Source organism: Macaca nemestrina, chromosome 5 (genome assembly GCF_043159975.1).
Source record: "Macaca nemestrina isolate mMacNem1 chromosome 5, mMacNem.hap1, whole genome shotgun sequence".
NCBI classification, from domain to species: Eukaryota; Metazoa; Chordata; class Mammalia; order Primates; family Cercopithecidae; genus Macaca; species Macaca nemestrina.
This window is the reverse complement of record NC_092129.1, coordinates 78,477,028-78,498,003: the sequence shown is the minus strand read 5'-3', so window position 1 is coordinate 78,498,003 and position 20,976 is coordinate 78,477,028. Positions and strand designations below refer to the sequence as shown.

General features: G+C 44.4%; 1 protein-coding gene across 12 annotated transcripts in view; it reads right to left on the bottom strand.

Annotated features, from left to right (window-relative positions):
• Positions 1-20,976, bottom strand: part of LOC105478755 (Scm polycomb group protein like 4) — a 120,583-nt gene that overhangs the window by 7,010 nt on the left and 92,597 nt on the right. For 10 of the 12 annotated variants that reach the window (XM_011736382.3, XM_011736387.3, XM_011736383.2 and 7 more), the window contains one exon: positions 10,057-10,347. The exons of 1 other annotated variant lie outside the window; for it this stretch is intronic. In XM_011736382.3, coding sequence (XP_011734684.1) covers positions 10,057-10,347 — 291 coding nt within the window. The remainder of the gene's footprint in view (positions 1-10,056; positions 10,348-20,976) is intronic. One more of the 12 variants, XM_011736386.2, reaches the window with a different exon arrangement.

The window sequence follows — 20,976 nt, the reverse complement described above, 5'->3', positions numbered from 1 at the left end:
AGAAGAGCTTTGGTGCCAGAGAGACCTAGGGACAGATCCTGGAGTTGCCGCTTGCTGATGATTGGACCAGGATGTAGCTCATGTGTGAAATGGCCGTGCTTTCTACCTGGAGGGGCAGGTGTGAGGACAGAGATGGGATACTGCCCTGCCCCGAGTCTGACCTATGTCAAGTGCTCCACCAAGGGCAGGAGCCTCCCTCCCTTCCCCACAGCCCTCATCTCCTGTGCACCGCCTGTCTGTCTGGGTACACTTGTTGTGACCGACCGGATGTCTCCCCAGCTTCCTTCCTCTGCCTGTGGCTGGTGCTTTGGCTTCAACCTAGAAGGCATTTACCCTCTCTCCTTCCCACTCATGTTCCACCTGATGCCTTCATGAACAGAAATGTTCTGTACTTCCTGCAGCCTGCATATCACCTTCCTACCCCTTTATTTTATTGTATTTTATTTATTTATTTTTTGAGACAGAGTTTCACTCTTGTTGCCCAGGCTGGAGTGCAGTGGCGCGATCTCTGCTCACTACAACCTCCACCTCCCGGATTCAAGCGATTCTTCTGCCTCAGCCTCCTGAGGAGCTGAGATTAGAGGCACCCACCACCACGCCCAGCTAATTCCTGTATTTTAGTGGAGACAGGGTTTCACCGTGTTGGTCAGGCTGGCTGGGAACTCCTGACCTCAGGTGATCCACCCATCTTGGCCTCCCAAAGTGCTGGGATTACAGGTGTGAGCCATAGCACCCAGCCTCCTACCCCTTTATTCCTACATCTTTATTTGTTCATCTATCTCTTAATGTGCTTTCACATTCCGCTTTGTAGTACAATTATTTATGAACTTCTCTATAACCTCTAGTTAGATTTTAATTTCCTAAGGATTCCTCCCACTCACTCCACAAACATTGACTGAGCACCTTCTCTGTACCACGTGCTGGGTGAAGTGTTTGGTGAAAAATACAAATGTGATCCTCTCATGACAGGGGTTATAATCATTGACTCCTCCATGGCTCAGAGTACATATACAGTCCTGTACCGCCTAAGGACGGTGGTCCCATAAGATGATAATGATTCTAGTTCCTATCGCCTGGTGATCTGTGCTACAATTTCCTACAGTATTCAGTACAGTAACATGCTGTACAGGTTTGTAGCCTAAAAGCAATAGGCTATGCCACACTGCCTAGGTGTATAGTAGACTATACCATCTAGGTTTGTGCAAGTACAACCTATGATTTTCACACAACATCGAAATCACCTAAGGATGCATTTCCCAGAATGTATCCCATTGAGTGATGCATGACTGTGTTTATAAATATGGGCTTGATAAATGTGAGATGAATCAATATACTCTGTAGACACAGTCTAGGTAACTTATACAAAAGTCCGTGTGTGTAATCTTTACTTGTATTTTAAGGCTGGAAAAAAGTCAAGGCTCTGAACAATGAAGCAGCTTTCCTACAGAATTCTAGTTAGAAGTTGAGAAGCCTTCACTTTATCTCCCTTCTTTAGATCTCAGGGCACAGTGGCTTTCTGCTGTCTCTGTCTCCTTCCTCTTTCTAATGTGCCTGAGACGTGCATGCTGCTCCATTAGCACTGAGGAAAACACAGCATCGCATTTCTGCGTCTGTCCTAAACACGTAATGGTTTGGCTGAGAACTGGATTGACTTTGAGATTTTCCCTGCCTCTTCCTTGTGGGACCTGGAAGGGTCCCATAAGGTGGTTTGGCACGGGGCATTTTTCTGGGAATCTGTTAATGCACCCTGGAGCCATCTGAATGCTGATCCATGCTTATTAAAGATGATTTCACTCCATTTAAAGACATCTGCACTCAACATGGGGACGAGGAATCACGGAAATCACACTGCCTTTGGATCTCACCCCATCAGAACATCGGCGTTAATCAGGGTGATAATAGATGCTCTGATTACAAAGGCTGGAAGTCTTCAGTGCCAAGAATAATTTTAGAGTGATCAGAGCAGAGGTCAAATCTAATTTCCTGCATTTGACAGGAAGGGGAGGAAAACCCAGACCAATTAACAGGATCATTCACAGGAACCTACAGTCCTTTGAGCTAGGTCAGGGACCTCCAAAAACAGTGTTGAAGGGCTGAGCCAGGTGGCTGGTTTGTCGTTAAGGAGGAGGCTCTCGGGGCAATTGCTGTGGAAGGAAAGAGATAACTGAGATGGAAAAGTGGGCTCTGTTCCTGGTACCTGGTGCTTGCTGTGGGCACTTTTCACTTTTCCAGGATGGAGCGGAGGCAGCAGGGGCCTGGCTCGGGCGTGTTTCTTAGGGGACCTTTTAGTCATACAAGACAGAGGGCAGCAGGCAGCCTAAGTCACACCTTGGGAGCTGCTCCTGATCCAAAGCACATAGATTTGCTTTAGAAAGGAAAACAAATGGAACTTTCCAGTGGCAGGTTTGCAGAGCCTCTCAGTGGTCTGTGCTCACGAAAATGATAAATACACTAGCCACTCCCTCTCCAGCTGTGGTGAAGGTGTCAGGAAGACAGATGGGTGGAGCCTGCTGCAGCTGGGGCAGGCAGATGTGATAGGTCAACAGTAAGACATGATGGATGTGGAAAAGTCTTGCTCCTAAGAAGACAGAGCACGTCAAGAAGTACTGGCCAGACAACTTGGTGAGCAGGCAGAGTTCTCTAACCAGGAGGACATTGTGCCTGGTCTTGTCATTCCCTGGGGCCTGCCAGAGGCATGTGAAAAGTGAAACTCAGTTATGAATGGATTAAATATGCTTGTTTCTAAAGCTGAACTCACCTTTACCAGAGCTAGGATGACTGTGAGTCAGTGTTTCAAAGCAATCCCGATTTTCACAGCACAGGTACTTGCATACTCTCTGTGAATCTCCCTCTGCCTTACACATGCCCGTGAGCACATCCATACGTACGTAATTTCCTTTCACTCATTCATAACTCAGAAGAAACTCTTTAGCTAACGACAGAGTCATGTGGAGGAGCGGAATGAGCAGTGAGTTGGGAGTCAGAAACCCCTGCCACCCACCAGCCATGTGATCAACCCTCTGCTTCTCTGCTGTAAAATAAAAGGGCTTGATCTCTAAGCCCCTGCCAGCCCCTTATGATGCTGTGTAACCCCTCCCACCTCAGGCTGTTCACACGAAGGGAGTCACCTCCTCCCACAGCTGAAGGCTGCATGAGTGTGTCCACATGCAAAACACAAGTGCAGCCATGGCCAGGCGTCCTGTCCCTCCCGGGCTCTGATCATTCTCTACGGACCTCATTGTCTTCATCTATAAGTTGTGAATATTATTTTTTGCTTCTTAAGAATATTTTAAGAATCAAGAGAATGTGGCTCAGGGCTGGAGCCTGACCTTAAGAATCTCAAAGACTGAAAGGTCATTGTCTCCGACAGGGACCCCTGTGTCCTCAGGCTGCCTGTGAGCTGCCCAGGCCCTCTTGGTTTCTGGCAGCTGCAGCTGGGTTGGGAGGGCCGGGGTTGGTGAGGGGCAGGGGAGGGGGATCTGTTCTCAGCATCTCCAAGTGACCTGCTCCCGCTAGACGCTTCCTTTCTAGATACAATGCCATATCAAATGTGTGAGGTGCCCAGGCTAGCCCACAATTATGGCAAAATTATGTGTCTTGAAACAGTGCTGTTTTTCATTATTTCTATCTGTTGCCCAGGCTGGAGTGTAGTAGGGTGATCTCGGCTCACTGCAACCTCTGCCTCCCAGGTCCAAGTGATTCTCCTGCCTCAGCCTCCGGAGTAGCTGGGATTCTAGGCAAACGCCACTCACTCTATCTAGTTTTCAAGATGCCATGAGGTGAGAGAGATGAGAGGGAAGAGAGCCCACCCAATCCTTAGAGTTTAATCAGATTTTTCTTTTAATGATTTGAGACCAGCTGGCCTGCCTGTGTGAGGAGGGAGCATGTCTCTAGAAACAAGGAGAGACTGTGGGCTTGAAGCCAAGCTGAGCTGAGCTAGATTCCTTCTTGGCCACCAGAAGACACTGTGACCTCCTGGCAGGCACTGTGACCTTTGCTGGGAAGCCTCCAGCTACCCCTCCTCCCCACTGACCCTCCCTGGTTGTCTTTCCTCCTGCTGATTCCAGCCAGCTCCACTGTCCCTTCTCTGGGAAGCCGTTCCTGACTCCTAAGGGTAGGCTCAGCCCCTCCCTCCCCATCTGATTCTCCCACAGCATCCACACTTTTCCCTGACAGCAACCATCACAACTGTAATGAAATTTGTGTACTAATTTGTTGACATTTGTCTCCCTGGAGTTGCAAACCCTCAGAGAACAGGGCCGGTGTCCGTCTTATTCACAGCTCTGTCCTCAGATGTGAGAAGAGCCCCTGGCACACTGTGCCCAGGAAGTCTCTGCTGGCTGGGACCAACCAAACCCTGAATCTTAGTTGCTTCCTCTATAAAACACCTTGCTGAGCTGTTGCAAGGATTAAATGGCATAATGTTGTAAAGCATTAAACAGGATTACTCATTAGGTCGTTACTGTTCTTCTTATGATGATGATGTCATTCCATAAGTGGTCAGTAGATTTGTTTTCCTAAATCCCAGGGCCACCAGCTCACTCCTCTGTTCAGAAATGCCTGGTTTACAGTTACTGCAGAGCAAAGTCCCATCTGCTTGACATGGATCCCAAACTTCCCAGCATGGTTTCCCTGGTGTCCCTGCACAAACCCTTTTTTTTTTTTTTTTTTTTTTTTAAGATGAAGTCTCGCTCTGTCACCCAGGCTTGAGTGCACTGGCGTGATCTCGGCTCATTGCAACCTCCACCTCCCGGGTTCAAGTGATTCTCGAGCCTCAGCCTCCCGAGTAGCAGTCAGGACAGTTTTCACCATGTTGACCAGGTTGGTCTTGAACTCCTGACCTCAGACAATCCGCCCACCTCTGCCTCCCAAAGTGCTGGGATTACAGGTGTGAGCCACTGCACCCAGCCCCTGCACAAACTCTTTAATTAATCAGCTCTCGCCATGCTTTTGTCCACTTCACCTCCTCACATAGAATGCTGTTTTCATTCTTCTTTTTCTAGCTAAATTGTCTCCATCCCTCACCCGATGCCAGGCTCTATCAAATAAAAATCCAACCACAGGAAGCATTTGGGTTGTAATAGCAATATCAGATTGACTTCATTTCTTGATTCTGAATCTTGGACCTAGTTGTGGTTGGGAATTCTACAGTGTGTCTTGTTAAATGCCCAAGTCAGGAAGCTTTTGTTATCCAAAACCTCTTTATAGCTCTTGGTGATTATATCTTGGATGAGAGACAAGGAAGAGCTCTCAAACTTTCACCAGAGCGTCAGCAGACACCAGGAAAATGTGCCCTGTGAACACATCCCCTCGGAGCCCACTGGCAGCGGAGACAGATGTGATAGATCACGACTTTGCAGGGAGCTAAAGGTAAGTACCGCCAGAGAGAGAAGGCCGAGGAGTTTGTCATGTCATCAGTACCCACCCTTCTGCCTGCAGCCTCATGCAGTTTTCTGGCTTCTGTGGTTTTAAACCATTTTGATTAGTACCACGGGGAAAAGGCCATTTCTAACTCTCTTCCATGGTTTATGACTTGGAGCAAACTCTCTTAAAGAGGTATGGTTTTTTGGTGACAACTGCTTTTACTTGGGATGGAACTTCAGAGCAATATTGAACAGTCATTTGGGTGGGACGGTGGGGTGTGGGGGGGATCCACAATGGGCACCAGGCTGACAGCTAGGTGAGAAATGGGTGAGGACGCTGGTGGTTTCTCTCCCACTTTAACATCCTGCCACTCAAGTCAGCACGGTTTTTATCTCCATCATTTCCAAACATTTTTAGCTGTACAGATTTTGTTTAAGCAAAGCACATATAGAACCCCACCCTGCAAATGTGAACAGGCCCTGCTTCAAGAGCGGGAGGGCACCTGGAGTCCTGTCTGCTCTTGTTCCGTCTTCTCCATCTCTTAGAACCTTGAAAGTCATCAGACACGATTTGAAAACCCCTGGGGTTGTTTTGAAAGACACAAGCTTTGGAGACCATTGAAGTCAGATCCTGGCTCAGCACTTGATTTCCCTTCTCTTGAACCTCTTTTTCTTTTCCTTTAAATCAAATATACCAATATCTTTTTATAAATATTAAATCCTAAACATATAACTTATAATAAACCATGAACAATGTGTGGAAAGTATCTGGCCCCCTTGAGTGTAGGTGTTCAATAAATAACAGTTTGATAAGGCCTCAAACAAGCCCCCTTTGCCGGGGCTGTAGGGGGGTTCAAATATGAATAAGAGACTTCACAAAGCTGAGGGTCTGTTCCCTTCTCTAGGACGCGTTAGAGTAAGAACTATAGATGAGGAAACAAAGTGCCGTGGGAGGGAAAAGGAGGGAGTGAGCATTTCTGATCCGACTTCCCATTGCCTACTTAGCGTTATTTTGCACTTCTTCCTCTGTAATAGCAGCCCTAATTTCCATCTGGAATCACAGTTGCTGGGAATGAAAACCACATTTCCCAGCATCCCTTGCAGCAAGTGGCCATGTGACTAAATTTTGGTCAATGAAATGTAAGCAGAAATGGAAACCTCTTTCAGAGACACTGGTGCTTATCCTTCCTTCCATCTTCTCCCCACTCACTTCCTCTGTCTCACTGCTTAGAATGTGCCTGACTGGCTGTTTCTGGTACCTGCAGTTGTATTTAGCACCCTAAGAAGGCACTGGTTAAAAGGAATCCTTGGGGAATTAAAGTGTTAATAGATGTACAAAGGATGAATAATTTCATTTTTCTTCAATGTATCACAAAGCCTCAACAGTGAACTTTAACTGATACATCATGTAGCAGGTTTTCTCCAAAGAGGTTAGGTGGCTTTGTGATTTTAAACATCCCACAGTCCCATGGTGGGGGTCCTGCTGATTATGGACAACTGGATTTCAGGGTCTTGGGCAAAGTTTCCTCTAATATTTCTTTTTTTTTTTTTTTTTTTTTTTTTGAGACAGAGTCTAGCTCTGTTACCCAGGCTAGAGTGCAGTGGTGCAATCTCTGCTCACTACAACCTCCACCTCCCAGGTTCAAGTGATTCTCTTGCCTCAGCCTCCCAAGTAGCTGGTATTACAGGCAGGCACCACCACGCCCGGCTCATTTTTGTATATTTAGTAGAGACGGGGTTTCACCATGTTGGTCAGGCTGGTCTTGAACTCCTGACCTCAAGTGATCCGCCCACCTTGGCCTCCCAAAGTGTTGGGATTACAGGCATGAGCCACCATGCCTGGCTGGTTCTAATACCTCTAAGTTATTAAAAAGACAGCCAGTATTCAGGATACAGTTATTGATGTTCTTGGGATGAAAGGCAGCAGGCACTGGTGGACTCTGTTTCTCTGATCTCATCCCGGAACCTGATAGGCAGAAGGGCCTGAGCTAGGGGGCCTCTCCTGGGGTGTAACTAGGCTCCAGCAGAGAGGGCCTTCTCAGAGCTAGAGCCTGAGGAAGGGTCTGGGCTGCCCCTCGGCCAGTTGTCTGGCAAGATTACTCAGACTGTCAGGGCCTGATTCCAGGATGATATGAGTTAGGTCTGTGTCCCCATCCAAATCTCACCTTGAATTGTAATAATCCCCATGTGTCAAGGATGGAGCCAGGTGGAGATAATTGAATCATGGTGTCGGTTTCCCCCATACTGTTCCTGTGGTAGTGAGTAAGTCTCATGACACCTGATAGTCTTATAAAGGGGAGTTCCCCTGCACAAGCCCTCTTACCTGTCACCATGTAAGACTTGACTTTGCTCCTCCTTGCCTTCTGCCATGATTGTGAGGCCTCCCCAGCCATGTGGAACTATGAGTCCATTAAACCTCTTTCCTTTACAAATTACCCAGTCTCGGGTATGTCTTTATTAGCAGCATGAGAACAGACTCATACACAGGAGAACAAAGGGCTGGGATGGGGATGAAAGTAAAGGACAGGAGGACATCCTAGGGCTCAACTGGAAGGAGGCATGAGGGGCTGGGGAAGGGAACTATGCTGAGGCCATCTGAAGAGCCCTGGATTCCCTGGCCCTGGGTCACCAGTTGGACTGAACAGGGCAGACTGTTGTCGAGTGAGTGATAGAAGTTCTCTCCAACCACATCATGCCTCCCTCTTACTGCTGGAAATCCTGCATGTAAGACATAGGACTGAAATTGTACCAACGTGCGTGGGAGAGAGTAAATATCTCCTTTTTAAAAAGTGGGACACTCTGGGATTATGAGTCAATTCAATCAGCATGGTGTCCTGTGATCACCACCCTGAGAAAAGGGGAATTGGGCTGAGGAGAAGAGGATGAGAGAAAGAGACATTTAAATGCCAGAGGGACATAAGGATGAGTGTTTTGACAAGACAAGGGGACACCATGAGGGCACAGACATGATGCATGTTTATTGAACACCTACCACATGCCAGTTATTATGCTAACACTGGGGACAAACCTATGAAATCAAGGCTGCCCCTGGTTTACTTTACAGTGTTGGTTTGTGCCAGATCATGTCCCTTTCTCTTGTTCTTAGGAATCAGATGGAACAATGTTGCTCTCCTTTGGAAAACAGGGCTCTGCTCACTTAATCTGCCTGGCTTATGGTCCTGTGTGATAGTGTTGGAAAGTAGCCTACATTTGGCAAGAGCTGCCGTGGAGACAGAATCTGTGCTCTACCCCTCAACAGCTCTCCAGCAAGGGACCCCTTCTCACCTCTCCATCCTTGGCCAGGGGAAGCTGCTCAGGGCCATGCTCATGTGGGTTGGATGAGGCTCTTAGAAGGGAATGTGTGGAGGGTCTTGAATCATACAAAATGGCTCATGTGTGCGGCTTGTTGGGGTCACTGGTGGAAGGGTCCTGGGTTCAGGGGAGAAATGTGGCTTGCCACAGAAGACAGAGCCTGCCCACTGAGGTGCCCACAGGGTGGCAAGATGAAGACTCCCAGACTCCTTGGCCTGGGGCCTTCTTTCTTCAGCAGTTCTCAGCTGTGGAGCTGATGGGCTGTGATCTGTTAAGGGATGTGTTAAAAAGATCTATGCTGTAACTACTAGCATTTATTGAGCTCTTATTACAACCTAGTCCTCATACTAAATGCATGTATGAACTCATTTAATCCTCCCAACAATCCCATGAGGCAGGTGCTGCCATTATTATTGTTGCACTTTTATAGGTGAGAAAACCAAAGCACAGGTAAGTTAAGACTTGCAAAAGGTAGGCAGGAAGCAGCAGATCCAGCATCTCAGCCCTGGCTGTCTGGCTGAAGTCCCAGTGATTATCTACTATACTCTATGGCCTTTATGCACTATCAAAATACTGAAGCTTGAAAATTATTTTTTAAAACATCAATCAGAAGGGCCTTCAAGCTATTACTTTAATCCTTTATCCCTCATAGTGCTTCTGTAGATTGCAGTCCAACAAGCTTTCTTTAGTGGACAAGACAGACGTGGCATTACAACCAGCATTGGGGGAATTCTGCCTACCTCTGCTTCTAACCACATATTTGTATCCTGAAAGTGACACCTGCTATGCAAGAGACAATTCTTTACCAAGGTCTGGTTCTCCTTTTTCCTGGGCAGAGCTAACCTACAGCTCTCAGAGTCCCTTATAGTTAAGTGTGGCAAAATGACCAGCTTTTGCCAATGAGATGTGAGTGGAAGTAATGAGCATCACTCTCAGACTGCAGAGAAGCGCCTGTGCCTTCTCCATCCCTTGTTTCCCTTTCTAGTCCCCAAATGCATGGGGCCTGAAGGCTGTAGAGGGTGGCAGAGCCACAAAATAGATGGAGCCTGTGTCCCTAAATTGAGATGCATCCATGAATCAGGAACATTTGCCTTTGGCTCTTGAACAAAAATTTCTATGGTATTTGAGCCTGTGTACATTTTGGAGTCTATGTATCCTGTGGCCTAGCCTACCCTAATACATGGTTTTCTTTGCTTATCAAAGGTTGAGTTTGGCTGTTTTTGAGAACCTCAAGAATCCATGAAAGGGCCTGTGGAAATTTCTGATCTCCCAGCAGTCCTGTGTTTAAACAGCCACACTCCCCGTTCCCCAGGTGCTGTGCTCCCCGCGTGAGGGCAAGGGATGTTGTGTCAGCGGGAATCTGATGCATGCATTACATTACCACATCTGTTTCCTTCAAGAGAGGTTGCATTTCTCTTGGGACTGGAGGCTGCGGGCCTCAGCCCAGGTGCCGAGGGGCCACCAGAAGACATGGGGCTGGTGCGGGGACCACCAGCTGTGGCAGCAGGACCTCCCCCAAGGTGGCTGTCTCCAGAGTTCTGCCTCTTGCAGTACAGCGAGGAGGAGGGGGGCAAGGAGCCCCTGTGGTTAAAGGTGGAGGCGGAGGGGTCCATACCGTAGCGGTTCATGCCCACAGGGTTCACCAGGTACTCTTCAGTGGTGACTGTCTTGGCTAAGCAAGAAGACAGTACAGAGAAGCAGATATCAGAGAGCAGTTCAGGAAGCTACCAGACCATCCGTCTTGGCAAACCCTGCCCTGCCAACACAGTCCCCAGTATGTGTGAGGATGGAGAGAGGAGAAATTAATCCCACAACATAATTCCAAATAGCATACCTGTCAGCAGGCTGAGAGCTGCCTCGCCCACAGGAGCATATTGTATTAGGAATTAGGAGGTGTGCTCCTCCATGCTTAGAGGAAAATTGATATTTTGGCCATCGATGACTTAAGAATAAGCCCAAATCGGGCCAGGTATGGTGGCTCCCACCTGTAATCCCTAAACTTTGGGAGGCCGAGGCAGGTGGATCACCTGAGGTTAGGAGTTCAAGACCAGTCTGGCCAACATGATGAAACTCTGTCTCTATTAAAAATACAAAAAATTAGCCAGATGTGGTGGCAGGCACCTGTAATCCCAGTTACTCGGGAGGCTGAGGCAGGAGAATCGCTTGAACCTGGGAGGCGGAGCTTGCAGAGCAAAACTCTACCTCAAGAAAAGAGAAAAGAAAAGAATAAGCCCAGATCAAAGACCTTCTTCCACAGTGGCTCTGCCCTCACAGTCTCTGCTGGCTTCTCAGAATCTCCCTGTACTCCCTGCTCTTGCTTGCCCACCAGCACAGCCCCCCTCACCTGGCGCAGGACTCCTGGGAGAGATCAAGCAAGAGTCACAATGTTCCAGAGTCGGGAGAGATGACTGTGTGGCCTGGGTGGTGGCTCAGGTGCCACGGTGCTTTCTCCCCACACCTTTAGTCCTGATACACGAGGGCGGCTGTCCTCCTCCACGGCTAACAAGCAGCGACGCAAGTGTCGATCTGGACAGCCCCTCAATCCTCCCCAAGCCCTTCACAGGAGTGCTAAAGAGCCAAGCTAGAGTGCAGCGGGGGAGAGGACTTAGAAAGTCTGCCAACCTCATCATCAGTGCCTCTTAGGTAAACCAGGACTTACCATTTTTTTTTTTTTTTTTTTTTTTTTTTGAGAAGGAGTTTCAATCAATCAGTCTGTCACCCAGGCTGGAGTGCAGTGGTGCGATCTCAGCTCACTGTAACCACCACCTCTCGGGTTTAAGTGATTTTCCTGCTTCAGACTCCCAAGAGTAGCTGGAACCACCATGCCCGGCTAATTTTTATATTTTTAGTAGAGACGGGGTTTCACCATTTTGGCCAGGCTGGTCTCAAACTCCTGACCTCAAGTGATCCATCTGCCTCGGCCTCCCAAAGTGCTGGGATTACAGTCCTATACTTTTAAATCTCATCACTGAGCCTGTTGAACTCCCTGTGAGCTATACCTGTGGTCGAATGGTGGGTTTTTTGTTTGTTTTATTATTTTTACACAGAGTTTTTTTTGGGGGGGTGGGGGAAGTCCAGAGAAATTATGGTGATAGAAAGAAGGAAAATATTCTAGTCCCTCCCACCAAGACAAGATCATGTCTACCTATCCCCAGCAGTAATTATCTGTATATTAGACACCATCAAAACAGATCTTGGTATGCCCAAAGAAAATGCAATCAGCAAAAAAACAAAACAAAACAACAGCAACAAAAACCAATGGATGCTCCATGATTGGCAATGAAAAACAAACTTGAGGCCACAAGATCAGATGCCTTCTCCATGCATGGATTCTTCCATAATGTAGGTATTGAAGATTAAGACTTGATTTTATAGGGGAGCTAGCAGATCTTCTCCTAGTTGGGGATGGATGTGGAGCTTGACTGGAAATAAAAGTATTTGCAGATGGGATACAGCTAAAGTAGTGGTTAGAGGTAAATTTAGAGCTGTAAATACTTCTGTTAAAGGAAGAAAGATCTCAAATGAATAGCCTAATCTATCATAAGACACTGGAAAAAAAAACTTAAAGCAAAGAAGGAAATAAAGATTTGAGCAAAAATTAATTCAATAGAGAATTTTTAAAAACAATAGAAGAAATCCATAAAACCAAAAGCTCGTTCTTTGGAAAAAGAATCCACAAAATTGCAAGCCTTTAGCTAGATTGACAAAAAATAAAAATAAAAAATAAAGAAGGAAAGAGAGAGGATTCAAATTACTAGAATCATAAATGAAAACCTGAAATTACTACCAACCTTACAGAAATTGAAAAAGATTAAGAAATACAGATGGATGCTCTTTGCTTACAATAGGGTTATATCCCAACAAATTTATCATAAGTTAAAAATATCATAAGTTGAAAATGCATTTAGCATACCTAATCTACCACACATTATAGCTTAGCCTAGCTGACCTCAAACATGCTCAGAACACTTACATTAGCCCACAGTTGGACAAAATCATCTAACACAAAGCCAATTTTACGATAAAGTATTGAATATCTCATGTAATTTACTGAATACTTACTGAAAGTGAAAAACAGAATTGTTGTATAGATACTTGAAGTATGGTTTTCACTGAATGTGTATCACTTTCACACCATCGTAAAGTGAAAAAATCATTAAGTCAAATCATCTTAAGTAGGGAACCATCTGTTCTATAAACAATTTTATGCCAGTAAATTAGATAACTTAGATAAAATGAACAAACCACTAAAACTGACTCAAGAAGAAAAAGACAATCTGAGTAGACCTGTAAGAAGTAAAAGGATTGAATTAGTAATCGGAAAACTACCCACAAAGAAAGCCCAAGCCTGGATAACTTCATGGTTGAATTCTACCAAACATTTAAAGAAAAAATAATACTAATTCTTTACAAATTCTTCCAGAAAATAGAAGGGGGTGAAATACTTCACGACTTCTATGGCAAATACTTCTACGAAGACAGGATTACCCTTATACTAAAACCAGACAGACACATCATAAGAAAACTACAGACCAATATCTGTTATTCATATGAATGCAGAAATCCTCAACAAAAAACTGGCAAAACTGAACCCGGCAATGTATGAAAAGATATATACACCATGACCAACTAGGATTTATCCCAGGAATGCAAGCCTGATTTAACATTCAAAAATCAATTAATGTAATACACCATATGGATAGAATAATAAAACGGAGATCACACAATCATCTTAACAGATGCAGAAAACATTTGACAAAATCCAATACGCTTTTATGATAAAATCACTCAACAAACTAGGGATAGAAGGGAATTTCCTCAATCCAACAAAGGGTATCTGCAAAAAACTTATAGGTAACATCGTGGCTAATGGTCAAAGACTGGATGCTGTCCCCCAAGATCAGGAATAAAAAGAGACAGTCCATTCCAGCTACTTTTATTAACATTGTACTAGAGGTTACAGCCAGCGCAGTTAGGTTAAGGAAAAGAAAAGCCATCTAGATTAGGAAGGAAAAAGTAAAACTATCTCTGATGTGTATGAAATCTTAAGGAATCCACTTAAAACACTGTTGGAACTAATAAATAGTTCAGCAAGGTTGAAGGATACAAGATCAATGTGCAAAAATCAATTGTATTTCTACACATTTGCAATTAACAATTAGAAAATAAAATTGAGAATAATTCCATTTATAATAGTATGAAAAAGAATAAAATAAAATACTAAGGAATAACTTTAATAAAAGTTCAAACAAACTCTGAAAACTACAAAACATTGTTGAAAGAAATTAAAGAAGATATAACTAAATGGAAAAAAAAAAATCTCATGTTCATAGATCAGAAGGCTTATTTTCAGGGTGGCAATTCCCCTCAAATTGATCTACAGATTCAGCACAATCCCTGTCAGAATCTTCACTGATTTCTCTGTAGAAAATAACAAGCTAATTCCAGAACTCATATGGAATTGCAAGGGACACAGAATAGCCAAAGCCATCATGAAAAACAAAAACAAAGTAGAAGGCTCACACTTCCTGATTCCAAATTTAGTACAAAGCAACAATAATCAAGACAATGTGGGAGTTCATCATGTTAAATGAAATAAGCCAGGCACAGAAAGACAAATATCACATGTTCTCACCGATATGTGGGAGCTAAAAAAGTGGATCTCATGAAGATAGGGAGTAGATTGGTGGTTACCAGAGGCCAGGAAGGTCAGAGGTCAGTGGGGATGAAGAGAAGTTGATTAAAGGTACAAATATATGGTTTTATAGAAGAAATAAGACCTAGAGTTTGAGAAATCACTTGAATGACTATAGTTTACAACAATCTATTAAACATTTCAAAATAGCTAGAAGAGAATAATTCAAATGGTTATACCATAAAGACAAATATTTAAGGCGATGGATGTCCCAGTACACTAATTTGATCTTTACAAATTATATGAATGTATCAAATGATCACATGTACCCTAAAATTACATACATCTATTATGCATTGATTTAAAAAATTGTTTTTAAAAAATAAAACCAATGCCATTGGAGAGGGAAAAAAGACAGTGTGGTTCTGGCATTTGGATAGGTATACAGATGAATGAAATAGAATTCAGAGTCCAGAAACAAATCCATGTGTATATGTTCAGCTGATTTCCACAAGGGTGCCAAGACCATTCAATGGAAGAAAGAAGTCTTTTCAGCAAATGGTGCTAGGACAACTGGATATCCACATGTAAAAGACTAAAGCAAAACCCTTACTCACACCATATATAAAAATTAACTCAAAATGAATAAAAAACATAAATTTAAGAGCAAAAACTATAAAACTCTTAGAAAGAAACATAGGAGGTAAATCTTTGTGACCTTGGATTTGGCAAAATATTCTTAGATTTGACACCAAAAGCACAAGCAATAAAATAATAAAATAAAATAAATTAGACTTCATCAAAATTAAAAACTTTTGCACTTTTGCACTGGGCACAGTGGATCATGCCTGTAATCCCAGCACTTTGGGAGGCAGAGGTGGGTGGATCACATGAAGAGTTCGACACCAGCTTGGCCAACATAGTGAAACCCCCTCTCTACTAAAAATACAAAAATTAGCTGGGCGTGGTGATGCAAGCCTGTAATCCCAGCTACTTGGGAGGCTGAGGCATGAGAATTGCTTGAACCTGGGGGGCAGAGGTTACAGTGAGCCAAGATCACACCACTGCACTCCAGCCTGGGCAATGGAGCAAGACCCGGTCTCAAAACAAACAAACAAACAAACAAAAACACCATCAAGAAAGTGAAAAGACAACTCACAAATTGGGGGAAAATACCTGAAAATTATATACTTGATCAGGGACTTGTATATCTTGTAAAAGGGACTAGACTTACACAACCAACCTGTATAAGGGACTAGACTGTATTAAGAATTATTCTAGCTTGGATGCGTGCGGTGGCTCATGCCTCTAATACCAGCACTTTGGGAGGCTGACGCAGGTGGATCATGAGGTCAGGAGATCGAGACCATCCTGGCTAACACGGTGAAACCCTGTCTCTACTAAAAATACAAAAAATTAGCTGGGCGTGGTGGTGGGCACCTGTAGTCCCAGCTACTCAGGAGGCTGAGGCAGGAGAATGGCATGAACCCGGGAGGCGGAGCTTGCAGTGAGCCGAGATGGCGCCACTGCACTCCAGCCTGGGCGACAGAGCAAGACTTCATCTCAAAAAAAATTAAAAAAAGAAGAATTATTCTAGTTCAATAAAAAGTTAAAAGACAACCTGATTTTAAAATGAAGGACTTGAATAAACATTTCTTTAAAAAGATATACAAATGGCCAGTAGGCACATGAGTTGAATCAAATCGAAACCACAATGAGTCACCACTTCACACCCACTAGGAAGGTGATAATCAAAGAATCAGATAAGAAGTGTTGGTGATACCCTAGAGAAATTAGAACCCCCACACTCTGCTGGTGGGAATAGAAAATGGTGCAACCACTTTGGGAAACAGCCTGGTACTTCCTCAAATGCTTAAAGTAGAATTATCGTAAGAACCAGCAATTATACTCCTAGGTATGTACTAAAAAGAAATGAAAACAAATGTCTACATAAAAATCTGTACATGAGTGTTTACAGCAGCACTATTCATAATAGCTAAAAAGTGGAAGAAACTCAAGTGGCTTTCAACGAATGAATTTTTAAAATGTGTTATATCCATACAACAAAATATTATTTGTGCATGAAAAGGAATGAAGTACTGATTGATACCTGTTACAGTGTGAATGGTCCTTGAAATACTATGAGAAGTAAAAGAATCCAGCCACAAAAGACCACATCAAATGATTCTGTTTATATAAAATGTCCAGGAAAGGCAAATCTGTACAGACAGAAAGTAGATTCACGGTTGCTTAGGGATTGGGGTTGGAGTATGGAGGTGGGTGATAGCTAAAGGGTATGTGGGAGGTTTCTTTGAGGTGATAAAAGTATTCTACAATTGACTGTGCTGATAGCTGCACATAGCTATATACTAAAAGTCACGAAATGGGACCTTAAATGGTGGATTGTATGATATACGAATTATATCTCAATAAAGATTTTTCTTAAAAAAGACATTTGCAGAAGTTCAGTGCTTTTCAGATGAGGCTATGAACATATTCTCAAGAATGATATGCAGTCAGGTGTAACAAACACCACATTGGCCACCAGGACACACATAACCTAAGCAGCCGAAGGGTATGCATGCCCTGTGCCGAATGCTGTGCCGCTAATGAAGTGCTGCGAGATGTCTTCAGGATGCTGGAATGCTACATCTTTGCCTTGATGGCCTCACTGCATCTCCTCTCTGGGTCAGAAGCCATCAGAAGGCAGATTCTAAAAAGTAGCTGGCTATGGAGCTATATACTAGGGTGCTTTCTGAATGGAGTGAGGGAAAGGAAAACTCACGTGTTCTGAGCATCGACTTTCTACTATCTACAGTCTAAAGCCAGTAAGCAGTGAGGCCACCATTACATTCCTTTCGTTGGAAAGTTCTCATAGTCTGGGATACCAATCCTTTTTGTGTCCCACATGTCAGGTGCTTTGGTATATGTGAGGAAGCTACATGCAGTATCTGGCATGATGCCTGGAATAGAGGAAGTGCTTGATAAATATTTATTGAGTAAACATTTGAGCCAATGTTAGCTGTAAGGCTGCCGTTACACAGAAGACTCATTAAAATTGGTATTATAAAGAGCTTACATATGAATTCTTTATGTAGATTTGTGATAAACAATGAAAAAAGATTTAACAAAAACAGTATCCTGTTTATGAAACACTTTAAGTCTAAATTAAATATGTCTACATAGTTCTGATAGTCTAAGGTAGGGAATGCAGATAATTCACTGATTGGCACTATAGTTGGAAAATACAAATGCAGATGGCAGATCCCTTATTGGCAAAGTGTGGGAATGGGGAACAAGGGAACATGCACCGAATGGGTTTTAAAACTGCTGATGGTGGCCAGGCGCGGTGGCTCACACCTGTAATACCAGCACTTTGGGAGGCAGATCACCGGAGGTCGGGAGTTCGAGACCAGCCTGGCCAACAAGGTGAAAACCATCTCTACTAAAAATACAAAATTAGCTGAGTGTTGTGGTGGGCACCTGTAATCCCAGCTACTTGGGAGGCTGAGGCAGGAGAATCCCTTGAACCCAGGAGATGGAGGTTGCAGTGAGCCAAGATCGCGCCACTGTACTTCAGCCTGGGCAACAAGAGCAAAACTCCATCTCAAAAATAAATAAATACATAAAAATAAATAAATAAACTACTGATGCCCATGGACGAGACCAAAGGTAATAAAAGCTAACCTCTGGGCTATGATCCAAATGAATTAATCAGAAGGGAAAACAGGCTTTGGAGGGCATCAAGCAATACCTTCTACCCAGGCAAAGGATGTGCTGGTGGTTCCAAAGTCTGCCCAGGTGGACAACTGTCAAGACAAATCACCAAGCCCCAGATATGGCTCTGCAAAGTGGCTGCGAGTGAACAGCACGTTCAGATGCACACACTGCAGTGGCTTCCAGAATTGATTAAATAGATCTGTTCAAACCCGATTGAAACTGCATTTTCCTCACTTTCCTATAGAGGGGTTTTCTGACACATCATGGCTAAGCGTAAAAGTGATGGATGCATTGATGGCCCTCATCATTCGGTGGCAGGAAGGAACAGGACGTTCACAAGCACCCAGCCCAGCATTTCCCTAAATGTTAAATGCGTCCCACTGGCAGAACAGGGAACCACATGGATGTATTCACTTCGCAGGACTGCAGAAACTAACAAACCGGATGGTTTAAAACAACAGAAATGTGTTCTGCCATAGTTTTGGAGTCTACCAGTCTGAAATCAAGGTGTCCACAGGACCCGGCTCCCTCTCAGGACTCTAGGGGAGAATCCCTCCTGGCCTCTCTCTAGCCTCCGCTGGTGGCCAACAATCTTTGGAGTTCCTTGGCTGGAGACACAGTGCTCCGGTCTCCACTGTGATGGAACACTGTGTCTGTGGCCACAGACTCCACTGTGGTGTTCTCCCTGTGTGTCACAATCTGTGTCCAGATTTCCTTCTTCTAAAGACACCAGTCATGGGATTAGAGCCCTAATTCAGTATGACTTCCCTTTAACTTGAGTACATCTGCAAAGATCCTATTTCCAAATAAGATCCCATTTCCAAAAAAGATTCCAGATACCCTAGAATTTGAACATATACAATTCAGCCTACAACAACCAGTAAATGTTTTTTTATTGTCATGTGTTTCAGTGTACATCCACGACATGCAATTAGCACATCAAACAATGATTTCACTGACACAGGATGATTGCTTAAGCTGACTAATGGCTAAGGTTAAAAGAGTTAATGTAAAGGAATATCTTGAGTAGACAGTTCTATAAGTGTTACTCAGACACAGTAGAAATTGTGAAGGTGGTAAATTAATATTTGGAATGCATTGAGCTAGCCCCAACCTATCTCTTTAGGCAGGGTGTTGTCTAGAAAAGAAACGACAGTAGATAACTGAGTCTCTTATTTGAAAGCTTCCCCAAAGAGATTTCACAATCTCTTTCAGAGTGAGGCCATTGTGCTATGAATCTCGTTGCCTAAAAGTTCCTCCTTACATCTAGCCTCAATCCCTCTTGCTTCAGTTAAAACACATGACTGCTGGACATACACTCTTTATACTATCCAACATGTTAGGTCATCCAACATGCAGGCAGATGAATTCTAGGTATGCAGAACTTCTAGGAGCTTAAGAATTCAACTGAACTGTGACATATGTTTGTTACCTAAATCCAATATTTAAAGTTGGTAAAAAGAAAGGACCAAGTCTGTACTTGGAGAGGGAACCCCCACTTTTCAAGCGCTTTTGTGGCTGACTGGTGAGCAAACACCAGATGGGGCCAGCCGACCTGTTGGAGGATCTAACTCCCGCACACAGACTCCTGGCAGACCGCAGTCACAGGTGAAGGCACTCATGGTCTTTTCCTCCTGTGTCTGTACAAAATCCTTTTCCACCTGAAAGAAGCTGTCTTGTCACCCTGGCACCACTCATCAACAAGAGGCTCCAACCCAGCCTATGTGAGGCCATTTAATTGCAGTGGAGAATGCCAGCTAAACAAAGCAAGGTAAATGAGTGACTTTTTACACACTTCTGTAACCCTCTGTGTCCAGCCAAGAGACTAATGTTGCCATTTATGAATAATTAAATCTTTTCCTCCAGAAAAAAAGAATAATCTGCCTTTTGCACAGTCACAAGAGCATGCTTAAATAGAAAGGAAAACGCACATGTGGCCCGATCAAAGAAATCTGCCACATTTTCAAGGTTTAGTGTCCTGGGAGCTTTCAGGACAGACTGATGGTCCTTTTTCACCATCTCTAAACCTGCTTGTGGACTATGGTTCCCTCCAGCCACTGTGCATAAAGCCTGCCTATTAGGGAGGCCAAAGAACACTCTAGAGGCGTGTAAAGCCAGTGAAGCCTCAAGGGATACCTGTTTGCATAAGAATCTGAACTGTGCCTAAGCCTTCCGGTTTAGGGAACAAAGCTTCAGGGTTCTGAGTCCAGGGTGTGTGGATTCCTCCCTGGCTCCCTGCCCACTGCTGAAGCCTGGGGTGGAGATGGGGTTGGGGAATGCCCCTGCATTCATGGCTTCCAGGACACTCTGGTGCAGCCCAATTCTGCTGCAGTCCTGGAGGGTCAGGTGTGAGCCCCTGGAATACAGAGAACCTCCAAAGAGAGAAGCAGAAAGAGAAAGAGGTGCAGGAGAACGCCATGAGCCAGAGAGAGAAAGAGAAAGTCCCAAAGCAGAGTGGCAGGGAGGGGGAAACAGACGTTGTGTATAAAACTACAGATGCTCCTGACCAAGCGTCAGCTCTCTCCTCACTTAGGACATAAGACCTAACTACTTACAGCCCAGCGGGCTCAGACTACTGATTTTATTTTTTAGAATTAAACTGGCATTTCACTTGGATTCACTAACCAAATGAAGTCCTGAAACACAACAATTCCACTATGTAAAATTATTCTCACATAATACCTGTTCAGGCTATAAGAACCAAAACATCTGCTCTTAGACACTATTCTTTGTCATCGCTAAACAGTTCTGTCTGTCCCTCTCTCTCTCTCTCACCCCCCACTTCCCACATCAGTCTTCCCAGTTGAGGGAGCAGCTGCAGAGTGAGTGCTTTCCACAATCAGCACGGCCACCTTCCTCCAGACTGGGAGCCCTGGCCTTGCTCAGGATCGATCGCCTGACCCCTTTGCAGGTCTGCCCGGCCCCGCCGGCCACACACACCCTGCC